General features: G+C 36.1%; 2 protein-coding genes across 2 annotated transcripts in view; one reads left to right on the plus strand and one right to left on the minus strand.

Moving 5' to 3' along the window:
- The window catches only part of Mid1, a 50,096-nt gene that overhangs the window by 10,695 nt on the left and 12,355 nt on the right, over positions 1–27,046 (plus strand). The window contains exon 3 of the mRNA XM_068290214.1: positions 16,249–17,133. Within this exon, the coding sequence (XP_068146315.1) occupies positions 16,249–17,133 (885 nt within the window). The remainder of the gene's footprint in view (positions 1–16,248; positions 17,134–27,046) is intronic.
- LOC137576880 (RNA guanine-N7 methyltransferase activating subunit-like) lies at positions 9,434–10,312 on the minus strand. The gene is made up of 2 exons (XM_068290215.1): positions 9,952–10,312; positions 9,434–9,867 (listed from the first exon to the last, which is right to left on the minus strand). The coding sequence occupies exons 1-2, from the start codon at positions 10,289–10,291 to the stop codon at positions 9,632–9,634; spliced, it is 576 nt and encodes a 191-aa protein (XP_068146316.1). The 5' UTR covers positions 10,292–10,312; the 3' UTR covers positions 9,434–9,631.

The following is a 27,046-nucleotide window of genomic DNA, read 5'->3' on the forward strand; positions in this document are numbered from 1 at the left end:
AAAAGCGCTTGCCAATTTTAATTTCAAACTCGTCTAAAAAGTAATGTGTAAACCAAACAATAAAAGTTTATTAAGGCCGTTCAGACATATTCTTAGGATGATCAATGAAGTGCTATACCAAGTATTTCAGACTTGTTGTTAGGTTCTGTAAGAGAATATTCACTACAATAAAGACAACAATTTAATATTCTTGTTCCTAAGAAGTCAAACTCGACTTTGTTTTAGATTTTTAGCTGTATAGATTTTAGGTCTAGCAATAACATTGGGTGAGAATAGAGAATTCTTTGGAATGGGTCACTTCTTATCCAATTCATTTCCCATATTTAGATAAAGGAAAATTTCTTCTCACCTGAAAGTAGTTGTTATTTCTTGTTTAATACGATTTTGTGTCGTAAAGTTAAATAACAAATCAAAAATTTCAAGATTTTCTGTCTGTAGGCATTGTTTAAGGGGGTGATGATCACAAAGTCTTGAATATGAAGCTTTGTTTTAAAAAGAACATAACAAATGTCTTGGTATGTTAAAAGTATTGAAATAATGCAAAAATTTCATTATCACTTGATATGCAATTGTGAAATTTAAAAATGGCCATTCGTGGAACTAAAGTGAGAGTAATTCAGACACATAAAATTAGCTTTTTGGTGGCATATATGGAGAAAGAAATGCCAAAAGTAAAGCTTTAATTAGGTAAACATGACTTATTGAGGCAAATTAAGGAAAATGTGCCTTGAATTCAGATATGCATGTTGAAAGCCTAGAGAAGGAATATCCGAAATATCTTTGTTAAATTTCACACACACATACAGATTTCTTGTGATTAAGTGTGTTGGAATTGAATAGATGCTAAATGTAGTCAATTGTAAATTGTGAATTTCCTGCTAAATATCAAATCAAAGTGAAAACTCGCCATTAAAATCTGTTCCCGAATCCAATTCCTTGAGGAGTATTTCCGTGCTCCCATTCCCATTCTACTTTCTTATGCTTCCGCTTTTGTCACTGGGTTTTTTTTTCCCATTTTTGCTTTTTTGTAGTCTGTTGTCTGTTGTTGCGTTGTGTCTTTTGCCATAGTTGCGTGTTGAAACAATTTGTCGCATTGAAACGCACACAGAGAGGACCTTGGGGAGCATTCTTTGAATTATGCACGAACGGTAATTGTCCTGGCCTGAAGGACTCCTCCCGCTACCGCTCTCTCTTTTTGCTTTCCCGAGCACTTGAAGAGTCAGTGATTTTTTGTTGGTTTTTTTTTTATGTATTTCTTTTGTTTGTGACACACACTCACTAACACACACACACACACATTTAGTGCACACACGCACACACTAATTTGACAGCTTACAAGATTGACAAGAGAGAAGTGATGAGTACAGGGAGTGAGGAGGTGTGAGAGAAGGAATCGGGGACTGTGTCAACTCTGGACAGTTGTTGTTTTATTTGTATTTGGTATTTTTTCTTCTTCCTGTCGGTTTTGTGTTTATTGTTGCTATTGCTGTTGCTATTTGCCTGCCAATTGCACATTGAAAAACTTCAAGTGAAAATTGTTGCATAATTTACGGGGCAGGAGATTTGTTATGCAAAACAAATGCAGCTGCCAAGTGCGTGCAAATGAAACTGATTCACATCTACACAGAGAATGAGAGAGAGAGAGAGAGAGAGAGAGAGAGAGAGAGAGAGAGAGAGTGAGAGAGAGAAACATTGACACCAGCGAGAGGTAAGAAGAGAACTGAATGACAGAAAGAAGGATAGTGGGTGGGAGGACGAGCGTGACAGTTGGGGTTAGGATCCCTGCTCATGTTTATGATTTCGACAATAAAAATGGCAACGGCAACAAAATCCAAACAAGCATCAAGGTGAAACATTCTCATACATAGGCATTGGATGGCATGGCATGGCATGAGAGTTGGGTCAGTGGGTAGTCGAGGTAGTGAAGGGGCGTGGTCATGTGACAAACAATTATACACAGACCTCCAAACGTTTCGCACCGTTGCCCTGCCACTTCCTTTCTCTCTCTCTCTCTCCTTATCTATCTTTGCCCCGCTCTGTGTGCATCACACTTTTTACGGCCTGTCCCTTGCGGGCTGCCAACGCGGCCATGTGTCTATGTCTGTGTGCATATATGTGTTTGGGTGTTTGTGCGTATTTGTGTTTGTGTCGCCTGTCACTTTTTTACGCTTCTCTCTCTAACATTTACCGACTCTTCTCTGCATAAATATCAAAAACACACACACACAAATCCATTGAAATAAAATGCGACTAGGGATTATCCTTGAGAGTTGCCAGATTCTTACGATTCTAGGTAATCACAATGAATTTACAAATATTTTTGAAATTAAAACGAATTCTCGACCTTTTTTAATTTGGATCAAGACAAAGAAAATTTCAGAATATTCAGTTGTATGATAGAAGTTGAAAAACTAAGATTACCTTTGGACTATCTCTTGTTCAGTGTTATTAATAACACATAAAGAAGAAACATTTTTAAAGTTATCTACCCTATGCATAGGGTACTATCCATAGCTATGGAAGTAACTGTGAAGAGTTTTTGTCTTCTTGTGTTATTAACAACACTGAACAGGAGGTAGTTTCGTAGGTAGATCATTGTTAAGTTCAAAATGGACACCCCAAAAGTAGTGAATAAGCTTAAGTGTCAAGCAAAAAAAAGTAGTATTGTAAAGTGCCAGTGTAGGCACAAATTTTCACAGCTATCAGGCATTCATGACTTTTCAGCAAAAGCTGCCAATGAGCAGTTTATAGATCTCCCATCGTTCTGATTTCTCAAAAGAGACTTAATTCTTTATCATCTCATACTTTATCATAATAAAAGTGAGGAGTTTTATCTTACTTGACTTAATTTAATTCGAATATGTTTAACAAGGAGTTGAATTCGTTTACCTTTAGGCAATTTCTGATGGAAAAACTGAAAGTCACTTATATACATTGGGGTAAGAGTGTTGGCTTTTCGATAGGAGTATGGTCGAACTTGATTATTTTTTTGCAGGGTATATCCTGTAACATATTCCATATGCATTTGAAAATATTTTGAGTGCTGCTTGCGACATGTCTCTGTGCCTTTGCTGTTGTTGTCGTTTTCATAGCAATTGCAGTTGTTGCCTGGCATTGTTGACAGGCGTTGAAATTTGACACACATACATAGGGAACACATAACGTATGTATGTGTGTGTGTGTGTGTGTGTGTGTGGATGTATGTTGTTGCATTGTTTGAATTGCCCGTCGAGGTTAAGCTGTAACATTTAAAGTGTTGTCGGTTCCGTTGCCGTTTGCTATTGTTGCTGCTGTTGCCTAGTGCTAGTGTTGGTGTTTAGCTCAAGTGCACTTTGCGTTTTTCCTTTTTAGGCAGACAGCAAACCAGTAAAACCTTACCCTAAGCTACCCCCCTCCCTCACTTTATACCCACACACCACTGACAAACATTCAGATAGACAGACAGCTGACTGAATTGCCACCGCTTTGACATATTTCATTTTTAAATTGTTAAAAAAATAGTTCAATAAAAAATTCTTCAATTTGATTAGGAAAAAGTTTTAGGTTAATATCCCAAAGTTGTCATAAAGGCTTTAACTTCAAACATGTGCCCAGAAATCGTAAAGATCAATTTATTGCTTAGCCATTTTATATTATTCAAATTATTATAACATTTAAGACAAAATGATTGTTAACTTGGCTTACGTTGGCTGTTTTGCAAGTGGAACATAAAATTACGGGTGGTTGAACGTTGGTCTAAGTCTTAAAACTAGTCATACGAAAAAGTATTACTCACACAGATCCACAATCTAAACATAAATCACATAAATAAATAAACAATTTGCTAAGATCCTAAAAAAACTCTTCTTGCCCACATGAAATAGCTGGACAACGTCCCATTTCTTCAAAAATACTTTGATACAAAAACATACGATGTAAAATAAGTGTCGAATTGAATTTTCTGGACTCCCAGGCTGGAAACTTGTCTGGGAAGAACAAGACAAAAAGTTCAAGACATAAAGAAGGTGAAGAGTCGCTGGAATGAACCATAAAAGAGATAAGCTCACAAATCAGACCTGGTGAAAAAGCCTAAGCAAAGTTTTGTGATCACTTCATGAAAGAACAAGGGTCTAAATTTTCTGAGTACAAATTTGATTTTTACTCATATTAGAGATATGTATTGAGATTTGATATATTGGTCAAGTTATCAAATATGTTTACCTCTTTTTACATATTTTTTCCGTTGCCACAAAGTATTCTGCTTTTTCAGCCCACTAAAAGTGTTTTTTTTTAAATCTAAGTTTTTCAAGAGTCTTTTGCTTCATTGTTCACTTTATTTAGATAAAGTATATAGAAAGTGGATTCCTTTCTTGTTTCTAGAGATAAATTCCTTCTATTTTTGGCTAAAACTTTCAATATGTGAATGATTCAATTAAAGTAGGAAGGAAGTATTCACTATGTAGATCTAAGTCCTTCAGTCCTTTAGATCTAACATTTGTATGACTAACTATATATGAAAAATGTCACTGATTTGTTAGCGCTATTAAATCATCAAATTGATAAACTTACTCTAGATTCTTTAGGAACATAAAATATATTGTTTTATGGTTTAAAGGATACTACAAATTTCACAGGATATGCCCTAGTTCGTCTGCATTTTAGTGGTCTTTAATTTTAATGTATTTTTTTTGTATCATCGCCACGCTTCATCAAAGGCAATCCATCAAAGTATGCATGAGGTGTTTGGTTGGCGAGGGTTGATTTTCGGGCATTATTTTAATCATATTTAAACAGCGCTTGTATTTATCACTCATTATTTATGCATATATCAATCTACAAACACATATAAGACCCCTCTCCCCCGCCACTTTCCAGGCATTCAAACAAAGGCAAAATACAATAAATAAGGGCCCCAAAAGGCAGCCAGTCAGCCGCACCCAAAGGCAAAATAAATGGGGATTTCCTTTTTTAGGCAAGGCGTGGGCGGAAAGAGTGGAAAGGGAAGGCGAAAAGGGGCGTGAGGTGATTGCTGGATGAAGGTGTGTCTGTCATTCTTACATATTTGTTTGCCTTATCAACATTAATTTGTCTCTCTGTCTCCCGATCCAACACACATTCTAATGACAATAATAATAAAATGAGTTGAATTAATTTTAATGAAATGAGTTGCAAACATGTGGACAGTTTGGACAACAACAACAGCAACAGCAATAATAAGAACTGATGTTTATTGTTGCATTTTCATATTTCCCGGTCTATTGTTTGGCCTGTCTTCGTTTCGTTGTTGTTCCTGTTCAGTAGAGTCGTAATGAATTTTCATTTTGTTTCCAGTTTGAACAATGCCCATTGAATAATTTATGGCACAAAAAACAAAACAAAAAAAAAATGTGCAAAAAGCAAAAGCAGAACGGAGGAGAAGCAAGAGGAAACAACAGGAGCAGGAGCAAGAGCAGAAGCTGCAGCAGCAATGCTCCACTTAGTCAGCACAGAGGTCCCTGGGCAATTTATGGACCCCTTCAACACATAATTGCATTATCTTGCTCCTCTTCTCTCTCTCTCTCTCTCGCTCTATCTCATTCCCTCTGGCTAATGTAATTGTTTTGTGTATTTTGCTTACACACACACACTGTCACACACAACCAGACACATACATACGTGCTCAACTATATATTCCCCTTTGGTAAAATGATCTAATCAATGCATATCCATAGCCGCAAATCAATTGAAATTCTCTCTCGCTCTCTCTCATCCATGCTTTAGGCCAAAAAGTTGAGCTAATTCTCTTTAATTTACAATTTCGCCGTTTGACAATTTGGCGACCTCAAATGCAAATTGTCTAAGCAATTAACATTTAGCCAGGCTCTCGGCTAAGGTGCAACAAACTGAAACGAAACGAACGGACAACAAAAAAGACAAAAAGAAAAAAAAGAAAACTGGCATTCGACACGAACATCAGCAACTCACTTTACTCCTACTAAGCCAAGGTTAATTATGCGCCAAGCAAACTAATTGAACTTTGTGTGGCTGTGGCGAGAATTGTGGTGTCGGTGGTGGTGGTGGTGCTATTGGTGTGTATGTAGGTGGTGTCATGGTGCGGTGGGGGCAGCTTGTTGGCAAGCATAACGGGGGAGCTCGGTTTTTGTGGCCTGAAAGAAAAATGTTAATTGAAATCTAGCGAATATCGAATTGAAATTTTATCATGAAATTTTTATATCAAGTGAAGGCAAATTAAGGAAATTCTCCACATACTTGAAATTGTCTTCAAATTGTTGCCAACTATTTGAAAATACATTTCCCTACACCTCCTTTGAGTTGCTTACCAACACCTGATAGAAAAACAAAATTGTTACCAACAGTTTTGTTATCTACTACCCAAAACAATTTGCATTTCATTGACTTTTTATGGCGGAATCAAAAATTTTCCATTAAATTATGGAAAAGGGAAATGAACACCTCACACATTTTACTTAAAATTCTTATTAACAGTAATTAATTTTTCCAGCAGAAAAATAGAACTCAAAATAGAAAAGTAGTAAAAATATTATATTATTGTTAATATTAAGCAAAAGTTAAGACTAGACCATCTTTTGTTTTCTTATTGTTAACTAAAAAAATAAAAATTTGTTATTAAGATGGACAAATTATAATTATTCATTAGTTAGAAGTTGATAAGTTGATTGAATTTTAGAAATTAGAACGACAAAATGAAAAATTCAATCATTTAGATTTGATAAGCCAAGAAACATTTATAATTAAGCTTCAATTTTAAAAATAAAACAAATTATTATTGAAATTATTAACATTGAGAAAATTTTAATTGTGCCCAGAATCCATTAACATTCTTTTTCCTTTACCATTTACTGCATTATTCTTCATAGCCCTGAAAAGTATGCTAAAGAAATAGTCATGAACAAAAAACTGAAAGAAATTTCAAAATATACTAAAAACTATGAAAAATATGAATTTGAATTTAATTTTTTGCTTTTTTCATTAGTATAAATTATCCTTGGCTCAATTCACAGTTTTTTATGGCTTTTCACACATATTATCTTGTTTAATTTAATTTTAAATACTAATTGGTAAACATTTTTTTGACCTAAAGAAAATCTAATAAGTATTAAGTTTTTTGGAATAATTTGAAGCCTCAACTATTATTAACTATCCAAGTTTATATAGTCAAATCATTGTTAACATAATTGTTAGCTAGATTTAGTTGTGGAATATCATAATGATTAGTAGTTAATTAAGTTGAGAAAATTTCTATTTGGTTAAGAAGCAAAATGAGCAATATTTGCTAATTAAGTTTTGGGTCAGAGAGACTAATCTTCATCTACAATGTTTTCAATTTGCTAATATAAATATCTAATTTCTTATCTATCAAGAGGTACACATTAAACACCCACACACCCACACAAAGACACACACACACACACACACACAGGCACACCGGCAACACAGAGACATAAACTTAGCATACATTTTGTAATCTCTGTCGTAGGTCGCTTGTCTCATAAACTGTCATGGGTCAAGTACTTTAGCTTTGCCAGCGGCATGAAACTAAACCCGCTCCCCTCAATCCTCCCCGTAACTCAACCATCAACTATCAGCCCTCAGTAGACTGTATGTGTGTGTGTGTGTGTTGGCTTTTCATTCATTCCCTAGTTGATATCATTGTGAGTGAAGTCCATTTTCATTGTCTAAGCATTTTACGGGCCTCCCCGTAGACTTTGCTTGGCTACTTATTAGACATTGTGGGTACGCCTACACTTACCCCTCTCGTCCCTCGTCTCTGTTAGGTCTCCTTTCAATTTTTCAACCTGCAAAAACATTCATATACATGGGGCACACAGATAGAAGAGGGATGGCTGGGAGGAGATTGAAAGAGACAAAGGCGAACATCACAAAGGACATTTAGGCATAATGCATACTCCATTATGCCGGCTTTGTTTAAGTCTTTCTTGCTGTCTCTCTTTCTATCCCTCTCTCGCTCTCTCTGGCTATGCAACTTGTTGTTAAGCCAACACCCCAACCACCCATAAGACCACCAGACTCAAACCCAACCTAACCCCAATCCATCCAGTTGATGACAACTTGCATAAGCAAAAGCAAAGGCTTGGCATTACTGTCTGAAGCAGAAGGAGGAACTGACCAGGCATTTAACGCCTCCCCCTCCCCCTCTCTCTCTGTGTGTGTGCGTGTGTGTGGCACACATGAATGCCTCAGCTGTTAGCCACGTGTTCTCGTCTCCTGCAATTGCAATTTCATTTATCCATTTTTGCTTTAGCTATGAATATTTCATTTGGCCAAAAATTGTCTCGGACATTTTCACACACAAACACATGGAACAATTCTAAAATATTTATTTGCGAATTCATAAATGTTGCACAAGCAAATGAAAAACGTTTTCCGAAAGTATCAGGGTAGGAGAGAGCAAACAATAGAACGGCTTTTCGCCCCTCCCCCTTTCTCCTTTCACCATATTAAATCTGCTTATGATTTCATTGCTAGAAATTATCCTAAAAACAGATTTCAGAGTTCATGATAGGATTCAAAATGCTTTGCTTCATTTGCAACAAGTTTATGACTCACTAAAACGTATTTCTCTCTCTGAAGAAATTTTAATTAAATTGATTGTTAACAATTTTTTAAAAAGCATAAGTTTTATAATCTGAATTTGTCAAAGCAAAAATTAATCTTAACAGATCTTGACTTGTTCCACAACTTTTTCATACCCAATGTTCAAGGATTTCAAAGTCTTCATGGTCTAGTTTCAGCAATCGGTGCATCAGGGTCCGAAATTGATAGTACAGATATAATTAAAAATCATCTTTTAAGATGATGCTCCAGGAGCGTTATGGTCCCTAGAAGCTGTATAAACCCAATGTGGACATTAATGCTGAAGAATTTACTAAACATTTCAGCGGATTTCCTGAACAATCGAATTTTCAGGGCATTGAATCAAAGGGTCACGAAGATCACGATTTGGACTCAGACGATGATAAGATGACTGTCCAAAAGACAAACGAATAATCTTAAACCAATTGGAGGTAAAGTCAAGAAGAATCCAACCATGCACAATTCTCTGATTCAGAGCGATGATCAGAGCCAGGGACCAGATAGTACCCATGTCGGTAACTTTTTAGATTTTGTCATACCCGAAGATAATTGGGATTACAATTCTGAAATGAGCGAGTATGCCGATGAAGCGGACTTGAAACACAATTTTGACGCCCTCTCGAACTCGGCTTCGATTCAATCATACATGGATCAAATGGATCGTGAATTAGCTAACACTGCGGCAGACAAGGCTTTTCATAGCAAGAAGCAAACAGCAACAACAACAGCTGCTCAAAGTGCTCATCTTGATGATGATGATGATTTCGATGTCAATGTGAATACATTGAAGAACATGATGGACAGATACAAGTCACAAGTTGGGGTTCTGGATTGGAAACGGTCCAATCTATTTAGTGCCATGGGTGTGGCCATGGTCGCAGCTGCAGCAGCAAGGATCTATCGGGATCAGCTGTTTAAATTGACTATGGGAAGGAGGGTCCAAAAATAAATTTGATATCATAAATAAAGACCATCATCTAATTATTCTTTGTTTTGAATTCCATATTCCTCAAGTTAACTAGAATAAAATGAACAATTAATCCTTAGATGCAGGCACAAAATTCCCATAATCCCGGCGCACCCGCATTGGGTCATTGCTGGAACTGCCGCCACTTCGGCTGGTGTTACCTCCTCGGTAGCCACTGCCGCCGCTGCCACCACCACTACGATCAGGCCCGTAACTATGCCTCGAACGATGATCATATGTACGTTCTCCTGTTCTTTCCCGTCCTCCATTCCATTCGTTACGCGACTCATCTCTATTGCGACGATCTGGAATCAATTACATGGCATATATTATAATTGAACATCTATATACATATCTTTAGGGAACCAGCAACATTATCTTAACAATACCTATGTGATATGGTCTTTCATTATTGTGGTTATAATAACTATTCTGATAGCCGCCGCCGCCTCCACCACCACCGCCGGCGCGTCGTTGCCAACCTCGATTGTATCCACCACCCCGTCGCTGCCAACGATTATAATACGTGTCATGTCCACCACCTCCACTTGAAAACCCACCTCCTCCTGCCCAGTTTTCTACCAGAGGCGGATCGGGGACCGGATTCCTACAGTGCGCCATGAATTCTGGATCGTCGTCGGTGAAGCGATAAGCGAATTCCTCCTCGTAATCTTCCAGAAGGCTACTATCAATGACTTGAAGATTTATTTTACGATTCGGATCCACCATTTCAAATAAACAATTTCTAAATTTGACTGATAATGGTTTAATGGCCTACTTAAAAGTATTAGCTTTTATACTTTGCAGTTGACACTTTTTAAAAGGCCTATTGATTTTTTTGAATTGAATATTAAACGGAGAATGTTTAAAAATTTATTAGGTCTCTTATAATTGATAAATTATGCAGTTATAGTTTCTTAAAGATAAAAATTGTTGAAAACAACTTTTTATTGACTTTTTTGGAAGGATAACTAGCTTGAAATGAAGCAATCATGGAGAAATTTTGAATTTCTTATTGGGAAGGGTTAACAACAAAAGTTTCAGCTTAGTAAATTCAGTAATTTTCAATGAAAACTTTGAGTTTTTCGATAATTGTACGACCATTTGGAAGATTTATTAGAAGGATGTAGGGAGAGAGCCGAACAAAGTGAAAGGCAAAATTCTGATATTTCAGGATGGTTTTCTCTCACGCCCAGGCTTCCTCTGGTATCCTTTAATCGAAAGTGCCTTGCATTTTATGAAAAGTTAACAGAGCGGAGCAGATCAGAAACTATCGAATGAGCCAAATAATTGAATTTTATGAAGAAAAGGACAGAAGTTCTTAAAAAAAGTAAAGAGTGAATTTTGTCACATTTCAAAGACAGAGAACTTAGCTCGTGTGTGGAACGACAAAAAATTATAATAAATTCATTATTTGGTTTATTTCCAGGATATTTTCCTGTTTCATTTAAAGTTAATTTGAAGGTTTAGAGTTCCGTGGGTGGGCGTATACTTTCCATTTGTGATGTTATCAAATATTTTACATGTCATTACAAAAAGAAAATTGAGTTAAATATACGTGATAAATCCATTTAGAGAGATGACAGCAACAAAACCCGAAACCTAAGAACAGTTTGGCTATAAATATCATAAAATATATAAAACTACGCGTCGGTTATCCAACTGTCCATTCTCTTTTGTCCATATCAAACATCTAATTAAAATGCAAACTTTGTACATACAAATTAGAGAAAATGGTAATTACTGAATTTATGTAACTTGTGAAATTAAAATTACAAAAGTCTAGTCAGAGCTGTTTATAAAAATTAAGTAATCAAATGCATTTTATATAAGTCTGTGAAATGTGTATAAAATATAATCACAAATGGATTAATCAAAATATTCGCTCTGGGCAAAAAAAAAAAAAGGTTCATTAAAGATTAAAACACGGATTGACGTATAAATAATTTTGTATGGAAAATCGGTTTTTCTCTTAACGAATGTTGTAACAAACAAACCAAAAAAAGTATTAGCCGCCCCTTGAAATTGGCTGCCCGCCCTGGGGGCACTTGTGCCAACCGTCCCTTTGTGTGTATCCAGAGATTTATTTAGTTTTTACATTGATTGACTATGGGGGATAAGGCAGAAACCTTTAAATCAGATTGAATACACAAAATTTGTCTTTATAGTAATAAGTTTGGGGAGGGGGGAAACTTCTGCTACTATAATTTTTGCATGTCTAATTAATTGTTTAAAATGGAGAGCAAAAATTGAACTCTGAATTTTGCATGACATCGAATGAAAGAAAGCGAAAATATATATTTATATATACTTATATAAAACGTGAAACTTTTCACAGAAAACTTTCTTCAGAAAGTGCAAAAAGGAGCGATGAAGCTCCTTTGATGGGTTTGTTAAAGGGCAGGACATGGGCATGGTTAAGGGTTGAGAGGGTTAGAGGGCTCAGAGGGAGCATCCTGCATCCCTTGCTTCTTTCAGCGCTTTACAAATTTGTAATTTCTTATTTTGCCTGCTGCGAATTGAAGAATTTATCTTTTTCTTTTTTTTTTTTTCTTCTTCCTACTCTCCCTGCGGCCGCCTTCTGTTGCTCTGTTAAAGTCCCTTCCGCTATAGGGAACAGTGTGCTGTATGTATGTATATGCTCCGTTCGACCTTCGCCTGGATGCTGGGGATGGGCTGGTGGGCTTGGATGGAGTCCTCCTGGTCGCATTGTTGTGCACTGGGCCGCAGCTGGTCTGCCATTAAATCAACAATGGGCCCGACCCTTGTACACGTGCTTGTATTTAGATGTCTCTCTGTGTGAGTGTGTGTGTGTGTGTGTGTGTGTGTGGGCTTTTGTATGATTTTTCATTTGAGTTGGATCCTTAATTTTCTCTTCTCGTTGCCCCTTGCCACCGGACTCTGAATCTCTGACCTGTGTGTGTGTGTGTGTGTATGCAAGTGAAATTCAACTTATTGTTATTGCCTGGTACGTACAGACCTACCTACCGACAATACATATTGTTCAGATATACATATGTATGTATATATACATATATGGGTATGTGCGTATTTGGTTACATGGAGCCAGGAGCCAGAGCTCAGAGCTTCGAGCTCAGAACTCTGGGCACATGCAGCAATTGAGTTTTTATGCTCTGCCTGATTGTTGCACATATTTCTCCCCCTTTCTCTCTCTCTCTCTATTTTTCTCTGGGCTGTCCGTTCAGTACAAATCGGTCAATCAAGGGGAATGGGATTAGAGTTTTCAATGCTATTGAAATCAATTTAGCAGCATTAGGCCAGACGTCGCCATGACCATGACATTTTCATCATCATCGTCTATGTCTCCCAAATGGGTTGGAAGAGTTGTGGCGTGTACCAAGGTATTATGCATGTTGATAGCGGAAAGTCGTTTGTTCTCCATACAATTGTTATTAAAGTCATTCTGATTCAATTATATCAGAAATTTGACATCGCTCTATTTCCATGACATTTGAATAACTCGTTAAACTTCAAAACAAATTCATTGTCCATAAACAAAGGTGAAAACAGGCCTAAGCCATGTGATATTGGCTGATTATGTGCAGTTCAACCTATTTAAAATGTCTTAATATATTGAACATGATCGAAAGAATTGGATTTTTGGAAGTTTTCAAAACTTACTATTCAAATCCAGAGAAACCAAAATGTTCGTAGGCAATATGGATATGCGATAGTGGAATCGGTTGTGGGCAAGTCACAGATATGTATTGAATGGTTTCTCTAAAAAGAGAGCCTAATATGGTATAGAAAAAATTATAAACTAATATTAAGGATTATATGAAATATTAAAGCATCATGAGATTCTTCAAGAAAATAACAATAAGTTCAGAAATTTGATCGATATATCTCTTACCTAATCGTATCTTACTATTCTAAATACATTTTCTATTCTATTCAGAAATTGTCTTAACTAAGAATTCTTCAACTTTGCCCCTATCTAAGAAGATAGATAGAAATAAACATTGAATGAGTGAAAATTGATATGAACGAAACAAATTAATTTTGCTTTAGTCTTCAGTGGGTCAAGTTGACAACCCTATACAATTTTGGGCCTGTCAGCTGTTCAATAATCACATAACCTCAAACCTGATTCGATTTTCAAATATATCCTGTTTAAAAGCTGCCAAGAACAAAACCAATTGTTTCACATGAATTTCCTTTAGTTCCTTTAGTCATCTGAAGTCTGTTTCACAATTTCATTTAAGTTATCTCAAGTGATAGAGTATCAGCTGGTCGGCTTTACTCTTTCACCTTGTGTATCAAATGCTTGGAATTCCTTGGCAGTTTTTTATTTCCATTTAATATGAATGATTCCTGGTAATGCAATTTGCACATGGAGTTCTCGAAGTTCCGATGATGCTCTCAGCTTCCTATTTACACTCCCGCCGTCGCCGGAAGCCCCTGTCGTCCTTGTCATGCTCATGGCAAGGATTTTAAATATTAAATGTGTTCGTAAAGCGATTTTCTGTTTTTTTCTTTTCTTTCTGCTTTTTTCTTGTTGATATTGATAGTTATTCCGGAAAATGCCGTAAACTGGTTTGGAGTGTTGTTGCTCATCGTTGTTGTTCGTTTGCCTGGTGTGGAAAATTCCAACGAAGTGCGGTCATTTTAATAACGAAAAAAGAAACAGCAGGAGCTGGAGCTTCGGCAGCAGCAGCTTCAGCTCTTTATGCAGTTCTCTGTCTCGTTGCTTTGGTTTCTATTTTACTTCAGCTCCACCCTTCTTAACCAGCTTGACTGCCTCTTGTTGGTGGTCTTTTTTTTTTTTTTTTTTTTATGACTTTCGTTGATGTTGTTGTTGTTGCTAGTGCACAAAACTTTTTCAATATACGAGAGTACTTTTTGTTTCTACCCATCATCAACCCCCAAAACACATCGTCCTTCCCGCCATTTCAACCCCACAAATCCTGCCCCCGCCCCCCCACATTCTTTTATCATTTCAAAAAGGATGCTCTTGTGTTCCTCTCACTGGATAAGCATGTGTATCACTTGGTTAGCTTAATTCTCAAAATTATATAGGTACAATATAAAATTTATCCAAGAATTAGGTCATCTGTTTCTTGTTAATTGTCACAATACCAAAACGATTACTAACCATTATGTTTGCTCATATAATACCAGAATGGAAGTACATATGTATCTACTTATATATACATATATATTTATAGTATAAATATTTATAGTATAAATATTGTTTTCAATATTACTTTTATGATACGTTCGAGTACCATTTCTAAAAGGAATGTTTCCACTTTTTAAAAGTTTGAAAAACAAAGTGTTGAAAGTCTTAACTTAATATTTTTTCAATGCGATTCGATAATTATCAATCGATAATTACCAATTTTTATATTGATGGATTTCAAAACAAGAAATTTTTATTACTTATTTTTGATATACAAATTGTTATATTGTTACCTCTCGTTTGTATAGAAGCAAAGTTTGCTTATCGATTAGTGATGCACAAAAATCGATAATTACAATTTTCTATATTTATATTTATGGATTTCAAAACTAGACAAATTGTTAAATTTTTATCTTTTGTTCATATTGGGGGAAGGTTTGCTTAACTTATTAATAAAATATCTCAGCTGATTGTTTGCAAAACTTATAATTAAACTACAGAAATCGATAACTTATCGTATGGTAAACTTTTTAACTGTTTCTTCAAATCCTTGCTTAAAAGAGCATTACATAGTTACTGCCGCTATGTATAACAACTATCTACGACTTCGTGTGATCCTTTACGTGAAGTACATATGTGACATGTGACGGGACTTTCTATGGTTCTCCATGAAGTTTATCGGCTTAGCACCAGAATCTCTATCCAAGCTGCCCAAAAGCAGAATATTATCTTATTTAAATCTATGATGCATTGATATGGAAACAGCATATTCGACTTTTAACTGACGAGTTTCTCCCCCTAATTTTTTGATGGGTTACTGACTGAGTTTTATTATACTTACATTTACTCTTACTTTCGCTCTGTTACTGACTTTAGTCCAAAAGTAACACAGGCCAACAGAAATGAGCCAAACCCCCAGAATCAGAAACTAGAATACTAATTGATTATATTTGCTTCTTTTGCTGTAGTCTAGAAGATGTAATAATGTAACTTAAACTTAAACAAACTCTCAATTTAAGATTAACAAAAGTTGCAGCACACATTATTATTTAATTATCCTACTTTTCGAAGTTGCTCAATCGCTTTGACTATAGAGTCACAAACGAGGATAATATCGGTCAGTTTTTGCATTACTTTAAGAGGTAAAATTGATCCAAATTGGAAGTCTACAGACTAAACTTTACACTTTTGTTAAATAATGTTTAATTATATTTATTTAATTACAACTTTTGTTAAAATTGAATTGTCAGAGTTTGCCTCTGAGTTTATAAAAGCCTTAACAAGGGAAGTGCATATTGTAAGAAAAATTTATGACATATTTATCAGCTTCTTTTACGGAGGATGAAGAAAATTGTGAGGCCTATAATCGATATGAGTTTGGCTTGATTGGGTTAAATGACATTTTTGTATTTAGTTATATGGAATTATTTCACAGAGAGCTTGAAAATCAGTAGGAAACTTAAATTATTAATGTGACATTTAATGTAATTGTCTTTTATATCTTATGAATGATTAATAAATTTGCAATTAATTTCAATTTCAGGGTCAGTGCTCGGCTGGAACATTACCAATGGCCTGGGTGGATGAGGGACCAGGTCCCCCAATTTGTCCGCGTTCCTGTGCAGCTGAACCACAGCAGCCGATAGAAACCTCTGCCTCCTACTCCGATGCAAATTGGAGTGATAATAATAAAGTCAAGTATTTCATAAATGCCAAAACATTGAAGATGCGTTTAAGCAACAACCAAAAAGTAACAACAAACTATAAGCCCATGTCCAGAGTAAGGCGTAACAAGGATATTGAAGCAACATCAGCGGCAGCAGCAACAGCAGCCAGCACACCTGCAGCTACTGAGCTGCCATCAACCACTGAAATGGAAATGGAAATTGATGATAATGCTGAGCTAATGTCATCCACAGTGGCCACAACTACGATAGCTAGCCAAGAAGAGGGCGACGAGCAAGAGCAGCAGGAGGAGGAACTGGGCTCTGAATCAGAACCTGAGCAGGAGCTGGAGCAGCAGGAGGATTCAATGCCAACGCTAGCCTACAGTCATCTGCATGTGGAGCAATCACAGCAGGCTGAGGAACAGCGACAACAGCCGCAACAACAGTGCCTTGACTATTTGGGCGATGCAGCCGAGACAAGTCCACAGCATTTGTGCTCATTGCGTTCACCTGGCCAGCTCTTGGAGCGGCTCCGTTCGCTCCGTTTACGCAATTGCTGCGAACGTAGCGTGTTCAGTGCCCTCCACACCATAGCCCTAAATGCCACACTAACGGATCGTTCCGATTGTATACGCATCCTCAAGGATCTACTAGATGTGGACTCGTTGGCCAATCGCATCACCTGTGAGCTGGCCGAGATACTGTTTCGTTTTGATTGCCGGCAAGTTTATTCGCTGATCAACCAGTGCGACGATTGTAAGGTGAGTGAAACAAGTCCACGAAGTCCAATGCCACCAACCAAGCGACCAAGATGGGGTCACAGGGTGGGCTGGAGTGCGGTGGGGCGGTGCTGCTGGTTGGGTGTTTAATTAAAAGCCCGCACTCTTACTTTGACTTCATCTAAATTCAGAGACCGTTAACCCTCGCCTGACCCTTCTATGCCACTTGCCCTCTCTTGTGTCTTCCTTTCTCTCACTCCTCCCTCTTTTTCTTTCGTTTCCTTCGCTTTGCCCTTTCCCCCGAAATGTCACTGGCTTAAAATCTTTTCCTCATCCTGCGACTTTGGAGCGCTGCGTGACATTTTTAGCTGCTCATTAATTATTAAAGAAGAAGAAGAAGCGAAAAATATTTAACAAACACAAAAAAAAAAAAAAAAAACACCGAACTAGAAATTTACACTGAGACCAAAAATATGCAAAAAGTTGTCCAAGTAAAGTCGTTTATATTGAAAGGAAGCTATGAAATAGTTTTAATAAAGGATTACAAACAAAAGGTCCTAAGTGAACAATTGTAATCCCCAAAGGCAAAAGGAAACCCCAGTAAAGCAAAATTTTTATTCAGTTATTAAAGTTTTTATAAAGTTTAAATATTATAATCTGAATCATGATGGAACATTACTTCAATTTAAGTAGTTTTTAGAAGTTCTTCCGAAAAGGATATCAAAATATGTACCATTATATCATTGAGAAGCATCTTGAATACTAATACTTAACTTTAACCTTGATTTTGGTTTCACATTGAACGCTTGTTGGCCATTTCTTTCGCTCAGTGTAAAACAACTAACCATGTTTGGTGGCCTGCCACTTCAAAATCCGTTTTTTTTTTTCCAAGGTTTCATATTTCAGACTCGTAATTATCAGCATGAGCTGGGCGGGCGGTAGGTGATGGGGCGATGGGATGCTTGCTAGGGGGCGGAGGTAGGGTAGAGCGAAGGTTTGCGGTTAATTTGTGGCACTTAAGTTTAGATTTGACTGCTGCAAGCAGCAGCATCTGGTCACATTTTTACTGCATATTTGATGTCTGTTTTGCGTGTAATTGGTAATTATTTATACCCAAAGTACTGACCAAAGTACCCAGAGAGGTAAACAGAGACTGAGACTGAGACTGAGATAGAGCGAGTAAGAGTGAGGGAGAGAAAGCGCGAACTAGAGAGTGTTGGACGTTAAAAACCCAAAGACAATGAGCACGCTAATGAGGACCAGGCACATATACACACACACACACACACATAACGCATATGCCCATGCATATATGAAAAAGGAAAAGCTTTGAATACAAGAAAATGGAAAAAGGGGGCAAGCTGCTCCAGCAGGCGAAAGAAAATGTGAATTGCGCTGATTAACAAAAAAAAAAAACAGAAAGCGAAAAAAAAAACGCAACTCTTGAGGCAAATGCTAAGCAGACAGGCCAAAAATACACAACACAAGATGACTGAGTAAGTGAGTAAGGTAAGAGGCAAGAGGTGCAGACATATGTACACACACTCGCACACACTCACTCACACATACAAATTTAAATTTAAATTACGCATACGCCTGGTGGCACACATTTAATGCCCACAAGAAGTCAAAGAGAGTGTGAGAGAGAGAGAAAAAAAAAAGAAACCACAACAGCCAAGGGCTTTAAACTAACCGAAAAGGGAGGTGGGACAACATCAATGAGGGCATCAAGTAAGATGTAGGGAGTTGTAACTTAACATTTCTCTAGTTCGAAACATTTCTCCCTCTCTAGCTTCTCCGTGGAGTTATGTGTGAGAGAGCGTTTGTTCTCTCAGTAAGATTTCCAGTCAGCGAAAGTTTTCACTCTCATTCTCGCTCTCTCTCTCTGTTGGTCGCCCTCGCGGTGACTGTCTCTCACATGACTTTCACATGGCTGCAAGTTTTTCCCTAGTTTATATAAGCTAAAGAGGAAGATTTCATGTAAGGTCCTTTTGCCTAAGCAGTTTAGGCCTGAATTAATATATAAATTATTTTCTTTTTATGAAATGAAAATTAATGCTTTAATTGGCTAATAAATTTTCTATAAATTTCTGTCAAAAAAAAGTGTTTATATAAATTTTATGGAAATTTTTCTTTCGGTATTTTCTTTTTTAGAAAATTTTTATATTTTTTTTGGTCCCTGCGCAGGATTCTCTCTCTCTGGCGGTCTCTCGTGGTGTTTTTTGCTCTCTCTCCCGCTCTCTCTCTCGTTTCTCGCATTCAGCTGAGTTCCAAAGTTTCCCCTTTGATTGTTGGTCGGTTTTTGGTTTTCGGGTTTCCAGTTCAGCAGCAACCGCAGTAGCAGCAGCAGCAGAAGCAGCATCTCCCTTTTCGGCCACGAAACACGTTTTTGGCTTAAACCAAATGTTCCATGGTCCAATATCCAAACTCCAAGTCTCCTTTAAATTAATTAAGCTGTCCAAGCTTATCATTGATGATATGCTTATGCTTGGCCATTTAACCATTTCGCCTCGCCCACCTCAGATAACCGCTCAAATGACCGAATCGGGGCCAACAACTTGACTTGACTGACATTTTCATATCATCATAATTGACCATTTTATTTATGAGATTTTACATTTCGACCGCAACTTGTGTCTAATTAGTCAAAAGGCAGCTCTCTTTGCCATCATCTCCTACGGCTACTGCTTTTGGCTGCTCCTTGACATTGCGGTCAACCGCAGAAACCACAAAAAAAAAAATATATATATAAGTAGGCAGGGACGACAACATTCAGTGTTGTGTTCTGGTCATTATCAAATCAAATGACAACCTGAGGGCGACACACCCCGTTTAAGAAAAGATCCACCACAGAAAAGAGTTTTGCTTTGATAAGTTTAGTCATAAAAGGGAAAAAGTAAGTGAACGGAATAATGAAAAAAGGCTTAACAAAGTTTTGATTTGATTTGACTCGAAAAACCTAAAATGTCTCAAAAAATGTTAGTATCTTCATTGAATTGGTTTTTCCAGAGGATCTAATATCACATTTAGTATTTACGATTGTATGAAAAACAAATTAATAGTCTATATATCTTAGAAAACTTAAATTTGTAAAGTAAAATGAGTTTGAGAATTGATTTATTTGATTATATTTGGACGGAATGTAAAAGTTTTCTGTTAGCATATCCTTTAGTTCTTTAAGCTTTACGTTCAGAGAATATGAAGATAACAGAAACAATAATCTATAAGTACATATTATAAGACATTTTAAACGTTTTTCTAGCCATCGAGAGAAAGAAAGAAAAGTCTTTCTCTTAGGAATTGTCAAGAAAATGAATGCGTCGAGAGTTTTAAGTTATTAAAAAAAGGCAATTACAGCTAACTGTAAAGAACTTAAAGGCTTTAAACATCATATAAGGCAAAATATATTGCATTATTGGCTGAGGGAAATAATTTAAAACCTTTTTGATTTGATATTTTAATAGATAAAATGACATCATAAATTAAATGAAACACATATTTTTTAAAAAATTTGTTGGCCAATTGTATTATAGTAGTTTTTTGTTGTTTTAAGCTTATGTAACTATATTAATTATCAATTAGCGTTAGATCAAAATGTCTATTATAAGTTCGAATAATTTAATGCAGTTTTTTCCCATTCGAGTTGCATCTATAAAAAATGAATAGATAGAAAATAGTTGATGAATTTATTGGCCCAACTCTGGGACTATATATAGCTATGCATATTTGTATATTATAGTACCTAATTTATATTCGTTTTCTATGCGGTTGGCAACAAAAAACAAAAGATAGACCATTTTAGGTGCCTAAAAGTAGGCAACACTTATTTCAACATGTTGCCAGCAAGTGACAAAATCTTCATTTCTCTCACACACCATCACGCAGACCCAAGTGTGTGTGTGCGTGTGTGTGTGTCTGCAAAAGTTTTCAAGTTTTTTTTTTTTGGCCTGTTGTTGTTGTTGGTGTTGTCCATAATCTATGCCCATCGAAGATTTCGATTTGATGGCAGCGGCGGCGCGTGTGTTTCATATACACAGAAAATGTGTGGCAATGTGTAAATAAATTTGCATTTGCCCTTACGTCATCAACGTCTCGTAGGAGGGTGTTGGCGGGCAGCTTGGTGAGATGGGAAGGGCAAAAAAAAAGGTAGAAGTATGGCATCAGCAGGCGGTAGATGGCAGGGGAAGGAGGACATGGTCGTTGAAAGAAATTGTCAAAAGCGGAAGTAGCGTAATTTCATAAATGATTGATTACACACACTTTACAAGCATTCTCACTTATGGAACAAGGGCCCACCCACACACACACACATACACCTACGTAAATATGTGAGTGTGTATGTGTATGTGTATGTGTGTGTGTATATATTTGCTTAGGTGTTTTTAGTCTGACAGCTGACACATAATACAACAACAATAAAAACGGCACAGCCAGTGGCGGCATTTTGTAAGGTCCTTTTGCGGCCTGGACACATGTGTGGCAGCAGCAACAACAACAACATTAAGCCAAAAAAAAAGGAAAAAATAGAGGCAGCAAAACTTTCTATGTTTCCATAAGCTTTTTTTTTTTTTTGCTTTGCCTTCTTTGGTTTCACATTTTTTGTGGTTTCTATTTTTCCTACTTTTTCTTTTTTTTTTGGAGAAAGCTTTGCTTTATTTATTTAGCAAACTAATAATTTATCGAGTTTTCTATATGTATGTAGAAAAAAAGGGCTAAATAGAAGCATATTGCTTAGATTGTTGGCATTGCAGCGCAAAATTGGCCTAAGTGCCAGATGAAGGCAGTGGCAAATGCTTGGATGAAGAAATTGTGAGGCTGACGAAACGATTAATCAATAAAAAGAAAAAAAAAAAAAGGGAAGCCTGATGAGCAGGACACACAAAACAGACATGGGGCAGAGGGGAGGAAGAGGGGTAGCTGGAGCAGTGGCTGAAGGGTAGCCATTGAGCAGCTGCTGCTGTTGCGTTGACTGACAAGTCTTTGTGCAAACACACACAATAAAAGAGATAGCATGATAGCAATAGAAAGACAGAGAGAGAGACAGAGTGAGATGGAATGGATGGCTGTATGTAGTTGTTTTTGTTATCCACCCATGCGACCCCCAGCTTGTTGGTTTTTGTTGTTTTTTCGCTTCTCCTTTTTTTTTCTCTCTTTGTCTCTTCTCTTTGGTCCGTAATCCACAATCGACAAAGATAAATCGCTTTTAGTGTGCTTCAAAGCATTTATTTAAATTTACGCTCTCGAAGAACGTACCAAAAACCAGACCCAAGCAAACCAAACCAAACCGAAAATGAACCGAATCGAACCCAAACTCAAACCAACAGACCAAAATCCAAAAACCAGACAAAGCAAACGTTTACTGGTCTTTTGCTCCTTGCAGGGGCTGACGTCATTTCACTACCATCTCTCCCTCTGGCGTTAGCATCATTCATACTTTACCCAGACTTGGCCTATTAATATATGCCACACCCACATTCGAATAGTCTCTCATGTATGCGTGTGCGAATGTCAGTGTGTGTGTGTTGCATGTAATGAGTTGCCAATGACTCAGCCAGCTAATGACCCACAATTAGTTAGCTAAACCAAATATAAAAATAAACATTGAAAGCAAAACCCAAAAGTAATACAACATTTACACACACAATCTCTATAAATATATATATGGATTTAACTTTTATTAAACCAAACCATTTATTAATACTTAGTAGACATATTGTACCTCAAGGGATTAGTTGGAATTCCTTTTGCAAATATTGATTCTAAAGCCAGACTTACTCTAATGTCAAGAAGAATTTTGAAATAGTTTTTTAATACTCATAAATTTATACGGAGAGTTCAGCGACGTGAAGAATAAGTTTTTCAAGATTACATTTAAAATCAATTCAATTTTTTAACAGTTGTCTCTACTTTTGAATACTTTGAAATGAAAGCCACACAAATAGGTTTTACATCATATCATTCAATTTAGTTAGTAGAAACATGGAGGATTCATTAGACATCCAAATCACTTTAATAATTATTAAATTAGTTTACTAAACTTACATAAAATGTATTCAAAGAAAATCTTTTCTTTATTCATGACTACCTGATTGATATAAGAAAGATTTATATGATCTTTATGAAGATCTTCATTTTCCTTTATTACATTTCAAATTAAACTAAACTGGCTTAGAAAATAGTACAATTTTTACCATTTAAGAGAGTTTTAGATATTATTTACCCTATATTAAACCGTACAGAATGTTGTGTACTTCTTCATACCATGCTCTTCTGATCTCTCGAATTTTTTGAGGTAATTTTCACTGCTATGGACTGGTGATGGATTTTTCTTCAAGTCCTTCGAAATCTATTATAATTAAACAAATAAAACACATTCCAAATACCAAAGAGAATCGTCTCTGTTATTAATTAAAGAGTAAACTTTGTACTATGTATATTAACTTGCCCACCCTTTTAATATAATACCAATATTGTCATTATACATAGAATGAAATCTACAAATGTTAATAACAAAGATTTTCTTCTACTCCCCTTTCAAATCATTACCTGCTATTATTATGAAATATGACATTAACAATTGTTTTTAACAATATCAAAAAGAAGTTATTTTCAGTAGCTTCTATTATTGTTGACCCAAAGCGAGATATATATATATAGAATATTTGTCATCCGATCAAAGCAGTTCTTAATGTCCTTGTTTTAGCAAACAAAACTAGAGCTTATAATCGTTTGCCAGAAATAGCTTAGTAAACTAAATGCATTAAACATAAATAATTGCTGAAAGGCAAAGAAATATTAATAATCGCAATGGAAGTACTTAAATAATGCAAAATTTTCAACTACTCAGCAATCGACAGTCTAGAGGAAAGCGAATCGAGTTTAATTTTTCTTTATTTATAAGTGTCTGCAAATATTTTTAAAGGGGTTTGGCCTTTTTTCCCTGTGCCCCCTATTTAGCTGTATTCAGGTAAGTGCATTGTGGTTAACGTAGTTGACATTTGATACCAACAAGCTGATGATGCTTGACTGAAGGGTGGAGGGGAGGGGGATGGGTGTGTGTGTGTGTGTAAAGTCAAGTGTAATTGATTTGCATTGAATAAGTCAACCTGCTTGCACTTTGTTTACATAAACACACACACTCACACACATATGCACATATAAAGATATGTATGGGTATCAGTTGCAAAGTTGCGTATACGCCCCGTGTGTCGTAAATTTTTAATTAAAGTTTGTTAAGCGGCTTGGCCACCATATGAGAGAGGGAGTAGAAAGTGCCAAGTGCGCATAATGACAAATTGAATATGAAATGAAAATGAATTGAAAATTGCCCCACAGAAATTTGCAGACGTGGCCTCCACACACATACATACATACATACACATGCCGTATATACATACATATATATTTTATATGCATATATATATTCTGTTTATATATATAAATACTTGGGATATTGTGTTTGAATTGTCAAATCACAAACAGAGCCACAGACACAGGCGGCAAACAGAAAGACAGACAGACGGACGGACGGACAGACAGTTGGTTGCCGCAGCACAATGGCAATGTTGGGTACGGGAAGTGGCAACCAAGCGTAGGAGGAACAGATACCCAGAGATGTGTTAAGCCAGAGGCAGAGGCAGTCACAGACTGGAGGCTCCTCCATGCCTGACTGACTAACTGAGACAGCGACCGGACGGAAGCTGCAAAATAAACTAAACATTGCATTTTGTACAAATAAAAATCCGTCTCTCTGTCCCTACGTCTCCCTGTTTCTCCGGCTGGTCTATCTTTCTGTCTGATTGCCACACACTCACACACACACACATACATAGAAGTGTGTATGAGAGATATCATATTGTATTTGTATGCCTCCTTCTACCCAGTTGCAACTCAATTAAGTAGTGGAGGCGGAATGGGACTACCAAAAGAATTATCGCCTTTGTCCCTTTCTTAATTTGGATTTGAGTTTCTGTGTGTTATTTTTTTTGCAGGCTTTGTGTGTCCTAATTAAATGCTATCTAATGTGTTTGTCCAGCACAAAATTTTAAGTGGGTTTATGTGGCAGCTATAGTACAGTTAAAATGCTAATTAAAATCTAAATGAAAATGAAAATATTTGATAGGTGTATACTTAGATACACTCAAAAAAAAAAAAAAGAAGGAGTTTGTCATTTTAAAGTAAATTTAAAAGCTCTCTTATTAAGTTAAAAATAAAAATACTCCCATTAGACTTTCAAGCCTTTTTTTTTTATTAAAAAAATTTAATTAATTTCCGACTCAAAAATCTCAAAAATATCCATTGAGTTTATAGTAATGCAAATGCCTCTCACATTATCAATAAACAGTCTCTTTTGAGTCTTTGCTTCTTTATATTACAAAAAGGAACATGAACATTAAACTGAAATTTGAAGTCCAGATATAAGTATGTACACAAATACATACATACATATGTATGTACATAGGTATGTTTGTAGGTGTATTGCTACTTGTTATGTTTTTGGCTTGCAGTGTATTTTATGAGTTTATGGCTTGATATTTTTATGAATGTACATAAATTGCCCTGGCACTTGTCCAGAAAGCGGCAACAGCAACAGCCAACAACCAACAACCGACCGAGCCAAGAGCCAACACATATCCGTCATAAACACCAACGTAAATTTCACTTAAAAATGCAAATTTGACCAGGCGACATTACAAAAACACAAGCACACACACATACACGCATACATCCATACATATATATACATAAACATTCATATGTATGTATAAATGTGGGTTTATTTGTTAGGGTGGTTCCATCTACATATTTCTTTATTATGAATTTACACTGACTTTTGGTCCTTGATTTAGCTAACATGCTTAACTTTAATAGAGTCTTTAATAAGTAATATTAGTTCGAAATTTCAAATCGATTTAAGAGAAATGATTTCAGACAAAAGTTTATGCAATTGCTATCGAGGGTAATGAAAGAAAAGTAATTCTACATATACATTTAAGAGAATCGGAATGATTCGATGTTATTACAACAAATTGATTTCTATCATTTTAAAATGATTTTGATGCTAACCACAATCCACTAAACGGAACGATCCTTCGGTAAACTCATTAGTTCAAAAACTCTACTTACTTTTTCTTCATTTCAAATTGTCAAATTTCCTTTAGTCATTTCATAATTTGAAATTCCGGGATACTCGAGCAAGTACCCGAAATTTAAAACATCCCAAAATGAGTTGCGTTTTCAAATCGTCGTACAATCACATTGTAGGAATATTCAAAAAAAAGAATTCAAATATAAAGTAACAGCAGAGTTCTGCATCGTTTTCAAAATTAATACTATCAATCCCGGGAGAATTTTCATTCGTTTTACTATTAGAATTGATAGGTCTTTTTAGTAATTTTATATTTATACTTTTTCCACACAACTGAAGTTTATTTGTATCTTATTAACAATCATTTCGATTTAGGAAATGCAGAAAACAGATTCAAATCAATTTCATTTCGAAAACTATCATTTGTTATAGCTACTGAAAATTACTAATGTTAAACAATAAAAGATAGAAATTGCGATAGAATAAAAAACTATTTATGAAGAATTCGCAAAATATTCTTCAGACCCTTGAATCAAAAAGTGTTGATTCAAAAGTCGAAAATACCCGATTTCAAAACTGTTTAGTTCATTTCTCGAGTTCGCAGCAGTTTTCCCTTTGAAGGAAGCTAATGAAGCTCTAAAGTTTTATTGAAATTATTTCCATGAGTTGTGTCCATATGAAACACCTTAATGAAATTGTGTTTCTATGTATTGTATGTGTGTGTGTTTTTCTATGTGTCTGTGTATATTTTTTATGAAAATTTTGCGCTTTCTGCTTGACATTTCAACTGTTTCGCTGTGTTGTTTTCGGGTTTCGACTGTGTCGCCTCACAAAGCAAACATGTTAATTGAAAAATTGCCAGAGCTT

Source organism: Drosophila tropicalis, unplaced genomic scaffold (assembly GCF_018151085.1).
Source record: "Drosophila tropicalis isolate 14030-0801.00 unplaced genomic scaffold, ASM1815108v1 contig_593, whole genome shotgun sequence".
NCBI lineage: Eukaryota > Metazoa > Arthropoda > Insecta > Diptera > Drosophilidae > Drosophila > Drosophila tropicalis.